Below are 9,365 nucleotides of genomic sequence, written 5' to 3'. Positions count from 1 at the left end.
CTGGGTTCACGCCATTCTCCTGCCTCAGCCTCCCGAGTAGCTGGGACTACAGGCGCCCGCCACCTCACCCGGCTAGTTTTTGTATTTTTAGTAGAGACGGGGTTTCACCGGGTTAGCCAGGATGGTCTTGATCTCCTGACCTCGTGATCCGCCCGTCTCGGCCTCCCAAAGTGCTGAGATTACAGGCTTGAGCCACCGCGCCCGGCCCGGAAAATTTTTTTTTAAAGGCATCTAGTTCACCCTCCCACACAAAGCAGGAATTCCTCCAATGCCACCAACAGGTGGTCCTGCAGTTTTTGACAAAGAGACAGAACATTTCCCATATGAACATTCCCATAACAGAACGCTCATTCTCTCTCAAGTCAACCCATTACCCTCTTCTTTAAATAGGATCTAAAAATACTTCAGCTTTTATGAACTGACTCTTCTTCTGGCCCCAACTTCATCTCAGCATCATGAACATCAAGCTCTTCTAGCCGGGCGTGGTAGCTCATGCCTGTAATCCCCAGCACTTTGGGAGGCTGAGGAGGATGGATCACGAGGTCAGGAGTCCAAGACCAGCCTGGCCAAGATGCTGAAACCCCGTCTCTACTAAATATACAAAAATTAGCTGGGCGTGGTGGCAAGCGCCTATAATCCCAGCTACTTCGGAGGCTGAGACAGGAGAATCACTTAAAACCCAGGTGCCAGAGGTTGCAGTGAGCCAAGATCAAGCCACTGCACTCCAGCCTGGGTGACAGAGCAAGAATTCGTCTAAAAAAAAAAAAACTCTTCTAGCATAAAGACCTAAAAATCACAATGTTTTCAGCTTGCTTTCCCAAACACCCCACCCCTCTCAATTCCAAATCAAGTAAGCAATGAATCAAAGAGATGAAGACATCTCCCCAATAGAAAGATGAATCCATTTTCACTAAAACAAAACAAAACAAACAAAAAAAAAAACCTGAGCACAGAATCATACAACCTTTAGAGTTGGAAAAACCTTAGAACCCTCTAAATCTACTTCCTACCTCCTGTAGTTATCACTTCAGTAACTTCTCTGGGCAGTACATTTGTGGCCTGGAATCTTAAGATGTGGGGAGGTAGGAAGGTTCTTTGGCTTGAATGTTAAGTCATCCTGAGTACAGTTTTTATTATTGATTGTTTTGGTTTTTTTTGAAACAGGCTCTCACTCTGTTGCCCGGGCTGGAGTGCAGTGGCACAATTATGGCTCACTGCAGCCTCAACCTCCCCAGTTCAAGTGACCTTTCCAACTCAGCCTTCCAAGTAGCTGAGACGAGAGGCACATGACACCACGCCCACCCTTGTAGAGACAGGGTTTCACTATGTTGCCCAGGCTGGTCTCGAACCCATATGAGGTTTCACTGTGTTGCCCAGGCTGGACTCCTGCAATCCTCCTGCCTCGGCCTCCCAAAGTGTTAGGATTACAGGTTTGAGCCACCACTCCTGGCCTAAGTACAGTTTTTAAAAGTTGTACATGGATCTTGTAGGTGACATGGTTTGACAGGAGTAGATCAAAAGTAATCTGTGTCATTTGTTTACCATTACTTCATTGTCTCTTATACAATTTCCCTATTTTAAGAAGGTTAAATTTGTTACTTACTAGCAATATTTTTAAATGTCTTTTAAAAGATATGAGCTATTAAAAAACACCCAAGTTACTTTCGGGCCCAAAATTGAATAGGTTTTTCAGCTTCTAAAGATCTCTTTCAAGTTTGGCATAGACATGGCTTTACTCAGTCATCCACTCAACAAATACACAGTAAGGGCCTAACTCTAAACTGGACACTGCACTGGGCATTGAGAAGATGGAGAGCAGGAAAGATAAGGTCCCTATTCTAAGGGAGCTTTGTTTACAGAAGGCACAATTGCATCATCACACAGAATTACAAATTCAGAAAAGTGCTAGGAAGGCAAAGTACAGGATGCTCTAAGAACACATACACACAATAGGGCCTGTAATCCCAGCACTTTGGGAGGCTGAGGCGGGTGAATCACTTGAGGCCAGGAGTTCCAGACCAGCCTGGCCAACATGGCAAAACCCCGTCTCTATTAAAATTCAAAAATGAGCCAGGCACGGTGGTGCATGCCTGTAATCGCAGCTACTCAAGAGGCTGAGGCACAAGAATCACTTGGGCCCAGGCAGCAGAAGACGCAGTGAGCTGAGATCACACCAGCGCACCCCAGCCTGGGCAACAGAGCAAGACTCTGCCTCAAAAAACAAAACAAAAAAACCCCCATGTAATAGGGGAAAACTGTTACACCATGGGGATTCAAAGCAAAATTTCCTGAGGAAGTGATGGTTAAGCTGAGATCTGAATGGAGGCCATTCGTATTTATGCAAAAATAGATATCCATAAAATGAGAAGAGAGGATTGGTCCAATAAGCCCAGCTACCTTACCTTTGGCATCTTTTATCCTATATCCTAAAACAACCTTTGTTTTTTTTTTTTTTTTTGAGACAGAGTCTAGCTCTGTCGCCCAGGCTGGAGTACAGTGGTATGATCTCGGCTCACTGCAATCTCCACCTCCCAGGTTCAAGCGATTTTCCTGCCTTGGCCTCCCGAGTAGCTGGGACTATAGGTGAGCACCACCACGCCCAGCTAATTTTGTATTTTTAGTAGAGACGGGGTTTTACCATGTTGGCCAGGCTGGTCTCAAACTCCTGATCTCAGGTGATCTACCTGCCTCGGCCTCCCAAAGTGCTGAGATTACAGGCGTGAGCCACAGCGTGCAGCCCCACTTCCCCTTTTTGTTGTTTTAAAAACAGGGTCTCATTCTGTTGCCCAGGTTGGGGTGCAGTGGCACAATTATAGCTCACTGTAACCTTAACTCTTGGGCACAAGAGCCCTCCTCAGCTTCCCAAGTAGCTGTGACTACAGGCACATACCACCACGCCCAGCTAATTTTCTTTTTGTTATCATTTTTTTGTAGACACAGGGTATTGATATGTTATCCAGGCTGGTCTCAAACTTCTGGGCTCAAGTGATCCTCCCACCTCAGCCTCCCAAAGTGCTGGGATTACAGGCGTGAGCCACTGCACCAGACCACAACCTCTTTTTTAAAAAAAGAAGAACAAAGTATGTAATACAGATGTCTGAAAGCTAGTAACTGAAAGTCTTTTGGGGAGAGAGACAGGGTCTTATTTAGCTCTGAATACCTCACATCACCTTGCCTAGTATCGTTACTATCACAGTAGTCACTCAAATCTGGTGAAATGATTAGTGTCAGTACTAAATCAATGTTAATACTGTCTTTAGTTAAATAAATTTGCCAAACTACATCTCCTCACACAAGAAGCCCCATTCTTAAACTTCCTCAATTGTGAAAAGATGTTTTAATCTACCTCAAGAATTTAATAAAATAATACATGGCAAAATGCCGGGGTAGATTCTGTAAGTTCTTGGAATATATGATATCCCTGTGATCAAAAAGCCGGATCAGTCTCTTCTAAGATAGTTTAGACTCAGCTGCGCTTCATTTTCCTTACTATGAGAAAAAATTCTAACAGGTTTGCATCCCCTCTCTGGCCTCGGTTCTCTGACGAGGGTGAAATAACAAACTCTAAAGTTCCTTCTAACTCCAGACACCTGTAAAGCTTTTAAAAGGATCAAGATTGCACTCCTTAGCATGAATGTTAGACTACTTCCTCACCTACTCCATTTCCCCAGGACCCCATATTTTTTCTCAGGAAAGGTAGCATGTAATTCATGATTTAAGTTATTTAAAAGACCTATTTTCTTTTCTTTTTTTTTTTTTTTTTGAGACGGAGTCTCGCTCTGCCACCCAGGCTGGAGTGCAGTGGCCCGATCTCAGCTCACTGCAAGCTCCGCCTCCTGGGTTTAGGCCATTCTCCTGCCTCAGCCTCCCGAGTAGCTGGGACTACAGGCGCCCGCCACGTCGCCCGGCTAGTTTTTTGTATTTTTTAGTAGAGACGGGGTTTCACCGTGTTAGCCAGGATGGTCTCGATCTCCTGACCTCGTGATCCGCCCGTCTCGGCCTCCCAAAGTGCTGGGATTACAGGCTTGAGCCACCGCGCCCGGCAAAAGACCTATTTTCTACTCATTTTACACGCAGACTTAAGTTGAATTTATACATCTAAATTAGATCTTCTGAATAATCCAAATAATTATTGTAAAATTTTACACCCCTCAAAGGACAAAAAAAAAAAAAAACAGTCAAAACAGTCAAAATAGCCAACTGTGCTCTGGGCGTGGTGGGTCATATCTATAACCTCAGCACTTTAGCAGGCTGAGGTGGGAGGATCGCTTGAGGCCAGGAGTTCAAGACCAGCCTGGGCAACATGGCAAGACCTCCATCTCTAAAAAACTTTTTTTTTTTAATTAGCCAGGCATGGTGGTGCACACCTGTAGTTCCAGCCACTAGGAAGGCTGAAGTGGGAACATCATCTGAGCCCAGGAGTTTGAGGCTGTAGTGAACTATAAGCACGCCACCGCACTCTAGCCTAGGCAACAGAATGAGATCTCGTCTCTAAAACAAAACAAAACATGTTTAATGGCCATCAGTCAAAAATAGGTTTATAACTACTAACTCTAAAGAGTAAATTTTGGTTTTCCAATTAAGGAAAATTTATTTCCTATATTTTAAATCAGAAAATAGCCACAAAAAGTCACTTATACTCAGAAATAACAATAAATGCAAACTCATTAATGGAAAAAAAATTTTTAAGTTACAATTAAAAGAGAGCAGAAACATCTGCAACATAATGCAAATGTATCTATAAGATACTACCACATGAAAATGAAATTTTACCCAAAAAACGTTAAAACACTCAAATTATGCAGGTAAGGGCAATTTATGTATTTCAGATTTATCTTGTTTAAAATAATTTTTTGGTGTAGTTTTAAAAACCCTGCCTCCTTTTACCCTTCAGGGAATAGCGTCCCACTAAAAGAGAACACTATTGTAATGATACTTTCAGACAAGAAACCTGTCTTTATGATGTAAACCAGGGCTATCAGATCCAGATAAGGTTTGCCATTAGGATGCTTCAGAAGTAATAACCTTCAAAGAAAAAAAATGTTTAAGTAATTCCTGCATTAATAATTGCTAGTTAGTGAATTTAGTTTTTAAGCACATTGTATTTTATATAAATATAAATTTTAAAACTTAACAATTCTATGGCGGGGGCCGCGCGGCTGCGCTCAACGCCTCGTAATCCCCAGCACTTTGGGGAGGCCGAGACGGGCGGATCACGAGGTCAGGAGAGATCGAGACATCCTGCGCTACACCGGTGGGAAACCCAAACCCGTCTCTACTAAAAATACAAAAAACTAGCCGGGCCGAGTTGGCGGGCGCCTGTAGTGCCAGCTACTCGGGAGCTCCGAGCGCCAGCGAGAATTGGCGTGAACCCCGGGAGGCGCGAGCTTGCAGTGACTGACGATCCGCCACTGCACTCCAGCTGGCGACGCAGAGCGAGACTCCGTCTCAAAAAAAAAAAAAAAAAAAAAAAAACTTAAAAATTCTAAACTGTAATTTCCCAGAGCACAAAATCAATCCTTCCCTCACTTTGAACATCAACGTTAAAGACGGCAGCTTCCTATTTCACAGTTACTCTTAGTATTTCTTTATATTTTACATCCACTGAGTGTTTCAGGGCCTTAAAATTCATTACGATTATTATATTATTAGTTAAAACGTGCACTGTAACATTCCCTTTTTAAAGAGGTGCAAATAGAAGTTAAATAACTTATCCAAGGTCACCCAACAAGTCAGTGACAAAGTTGGGAGTAGGAGTAAAACTTCAGCCCCTAGACTGAAGACTACTTCAAGCGTTTGCAGTTCCAAAAGAGGAAGGAAAAAAAAAGGTCAAGCGATTTACCCTCAATAACTTCCAATAGCATACTCTAAATACAGTGGTACACTTATTATCATAAACACTAATAAAAAAGATTCACCGTGAATGAAAGAAACAACTTTGCTACATTTAGATACCACTGTCATTTCCCTAGCTCTTGTAACAAGCGAAAATCCTGTACTGGATCTGGCTATATGAAATCCTAGGGAATGTTCACTCTTCAATATGAACAATTTATTTTCATGCTAACATGCATTTGCGAATTAATCTTTTATCACCTTGTCCTATTTGGAGGTGCTGCGGGATGCATTTATTTCCTCACTCTTCCATAACATCAAGTCAAAGACTACAATCTCAAAACTAAGCAATTCTCAGTGAAAACATAGTTACATAGCCAATGAAAGAAAAGCTCTAATAAATGGCTGCTTTTAAAGAGATACTTTTAAAGGATGCTTACATGCTTCAGAGAATTACTGGTAACTCGCCCGCCAAGAAGGATGGTCCCTTTAAAGTAGCTTTTAAGGCATTATCCCTCCCTGTTTGGGACACAGTCTGACTTGTTGGACAAGACTAATCTGGGCACTCTCACACACAACCCTTCTGAACCAGCTTAGTTCACTGCAAACATCATTTCAACTGTAGTACTCAGCCCTTCGCATACTACAAGGAACAAGATGACTCTCCTTAACAGTCTTTCAGAACGTCCCCTCGGCGGAGACACTGACAGCCGACCTCCCGCGGATGTTTTTGGAAATAGAAATGTTAACACCAGGAGAGGCTCCTAGGGAATGTCAGTGCGGCAGCAGGTGGAGTAGCCCTGCGTGCCGAGCAGGTTCTTTCTGACCTAGTCTCAGTCCTCCGCTTCCCGGCCCCAGTTCCGCCTTACAGAGACCTTGTTAAGCCGTCTTGCGCCCCTGTTCTCTAACCCAGGGCGAGACTTCCAACCCTCCAGGGAGGCGAGGCAATCGAAGCAGACAAGACGGCCACCCCACCTCTTCCGGGGACTCGCAGGCCCGCTCCCTGGCCATGTCAGAGCCTGATGGACCAGGCTGGAAGGGACGCAGCCGGCTCCCCTGGGAGCCTCCCAGCCAGAACCCCGCGTCCCACGGTCCCTTTCCACAGCCCCCACCCCTTCGAAACGCCACCGCCACCACCCTCCTCACTCCTGAATCCCCTCTCCTCAGGAGTACCCCAGTGGAGGGAGTTACCGGCCCACTCAAAAGTAAGAGCGACGGCCACCCCTCTCGGTCACCCTGGCCCCACTGTCACCGCCCTGCTCCCGCCTCTGCCTACGCCGCTGGCTGACCCCGGTGACGCCCGGGTCGGTACCTTGCGGACCCCCTTGTAGATATAGAAGTAGAGCTCCCGGCCCACATTGAAGCAGAGGCGGTCGCCGTTGCCAGACTGGTCGTTGAGGTTTACGAAGGAGACGCGGACAGGGTTGGATCCCTGCGAGTTGAAGGGCACCCGGTTGGGCCGGCTGTACTCCGAGTGCGGCAGCAGCTTGTACAGACCTTCCCGGGTGGTGAATTGGGTCTTAATCTCGTTCATCTCCTTCCCTCCTCCCTCCGTCGCCATCTTGGAAAGCAGCGTTCATCCTGCCCTAAGTGCCCGGATCACGCCCACCGCGCAGGCGCTGTTCCTGGTGCTCCTCTTCCCCCACCCCTTGCCTTTTCCTTGTCGCCCCTCCCACCCGCGGGCCAGCCCCGCGAAGGCGGGCCGAAGGGAAGGGGCGGGCTTGTTTACGGCCCGACTGCGCAGGCGTGCTCACCTGGCGTGCTCCACCCGGCTGGGCGTCCTCAGGCTCCTCCCCTGGGCGTGGCCTCCGGGCAGCCCGGCTGCTTCCCAGGTGATGTCGGTTCCAGCCGGTGGGGTCTAGTTGACGGTTCCGCAGCCACCAGGACCAACGGAAAGCCGATCAGGGGGAACCGCGGCGGGGCTGGTGTCAGGAGCCTGAGGTGAACTTGAGGGTGCCTCCTCAGCGGTCTCCCCCCCTGCCCTGAGGGGCGCCGGGACCCCAAAGAGCGGAGGAAGAGCGCCACCCCGACTGCCACCGCTTCGGGGCCAGCACGCGGGGTACCCTACAGGGAGCGCGGATGCCCCTGTGTTCGGGCGGGGACGGCTCCACCCCTCCTGGGCCCTCCCTTCGGGACGGGGACTGTCCCGCCCAGAGAGTGCTGACTACCCGCGCGACCGTCTGGATCCCCGGTCAGGAAGCAAGCCCCTTTGAAGCCTCCTTGCCGCCGTTTCTGAGAAGGTACCGAAGGACTCAAGATTTACGCTTCACTATGTTTTATTTCAGGCCGGGTAGGGGAAGAGAAGAATGTGCTATAGCATGGATATCCTAATTCCTGTGTGTGGTGAGCACTGGCGGCCTCCGCTTCTTAGCGGAGGTTTGTCCTCTCCAACTGTTCAGAGACACACGGCGGGGAAGCGCTCTGGGAACCGGGGACTGAATCTATGCAGGATTCACTTCTCTTGCTCAGTAGTTTACGAATAGCTCTTAATAAAATTTAAGGTAATTGGTTTTTTTTTTTTTTTTTTGAGAAGCCTCAGGTGGAGTCAGTGAGATTATTTACTAGGAGATCCATAGGGATAGTTGTATGCATGTAATGTACAGGGTCTAGGTTTATAAGAACGGGCACACGTGTCAAAGTAAGATTAAACTATCACTATTTTATACCTGGGTTTCTTGGCATGTTGCACCAGAATAGGAAAGTTTCTAAAGTGACAGAAACATTCTAATAGAATTCCAGGGAGGAGGGAAGTCAACATTTGTTACACCAAGAATGAACTATTCCTGAAATCAGATTATATCTTGAGGGACGCAAAAGAAGTGAATGGAGGGAATTTCTAAAGTAGGAGGAATCTAAATCATAAACATCTTCTGTATTATAAAGCAAGTAGATACCAATACAAACTGTGCCAATGATGTAATAACACATTTGCATTGTGTTGGAAAAAAAAGAAAAAAGCACTGAAGTCCTACTTAACTAATAGAGCCTTAGAAATGCTTAAAATTTTTTCTTAGAATTGTTTTGATGTTATCCGACTTTCCCTAAAAGTCAAATCGAGATCAGAAATCTTAATACACCAAGGTATGTTCTGTGGTTCCCATGGCTAGATCCCAAACTCCATAACTGTGCTATTTTACTTTGAAAACACGTATTTTACAATAATCAACTTGAAGGATAGTGACATCTTGAATCTTCAAAAAATAATTTATCTGTATTTCCTAATTATCAAGAGGAAAAAAGTGTAATAATATTTTGGGGGAAAAGGCCAGGCGCAGTGGCTCACGCCTATAATCCCAGCACTTTGGGAGGCCAAGGTCAGGAGATCAAGACCATCCTGGCTAACACGGTGAAACCCCGTCTCTACTAAAAACGCAAAAAAATTAGCCAGGCATGGTGGCAGGGGCCTGTAGTCCCAGCTACTTGGGAGGCAGAGGCAGTAGAATGGCGTGAACCCGGGAGGCGGAGCTTGCAGTGAGCCGAGATTGCGCCACTGCACTCCAACCTGGGCAACAGAACCATATAATGTCCCA

At 46.4% G+C, this 9,365-nt stretch overlaps 1 protein-coding gene and 1 long non-coding RNA gene across 26 annotated transcripts in view; one reads left to right on the top strand and one right to left on the bottom strand.

Moving 5' to 3' along the window:
- Positions 1–7,495, bottom strand: part of WDR20 (WD repeat domain 20) — a 91,783-nt gene extending 84,288 nt beyond the window's left edge. For 14 of the 22 annotated variants that reach the window (XM_017889215.1, XM_017889221.1, XM_017889228.1 and 11 more), the window contains exon 1: positions 7,148–7,495. In XM_017889215.1, coding sequence (XP_017744704.1) covers positions 7,148–7,396 — 249 coding nt within the window. In that variant the 5' untranslated portion in view covers positions 7,397–7,495. The remainder of the gene's footprint in view (positions 1–7,147) is intronic. The other 8 variants (XR_001888624.1, XR_001888623.1, XR_001888622.1 and 5 more) reach the window with 2 other exon arrangements.
- A 3-nt stretch (positions 7,496–7,498) lies between these two features.
- LOC108540266 (uncharacterized) overlaps positions 7,499–9,365 on the top strand; it is a 36,005-nt gene continuing 34,138 nt past the window's right edge. For 3 of the 4 annotated variants that reach the window (XR_001888627.1, XR_001888626.1, XR_001888625.1), the window contains exon 1: positions 7,499–8,075. This is a non-coding gene — a long non-coding RNA (uncharacterized LOC108540266). The remainder of the gene's footprint in view (positions 8,076–9,365) is intronic. The other variant, XR_001888628.1, reaches the window with a different exon arrangement.

The sequence above is a fragment of the Rhinopithecus bieti genome, unplaced genomic scaffold (assembly GCF_001698545.2).
Source record: "Rhinopithecus bieti isolate Rb0 unplaced genomic scaffold, ASM169854v2 scaffold_19355, whole genome shotgun sequence".
In the NCBI taxonomy this organism is placed as follows: Eukaryota; Metazoa; Chordata; class Mammalia; order Primates; family Cercopithecidae; genus Rhinopithecus; species Rhinopithecus bieti.
The sequence above is the reverse complement of the archived record's forward strand: the minus strand, read 5'-3'. Positions and strand labels throughout refer to the sequence as shown.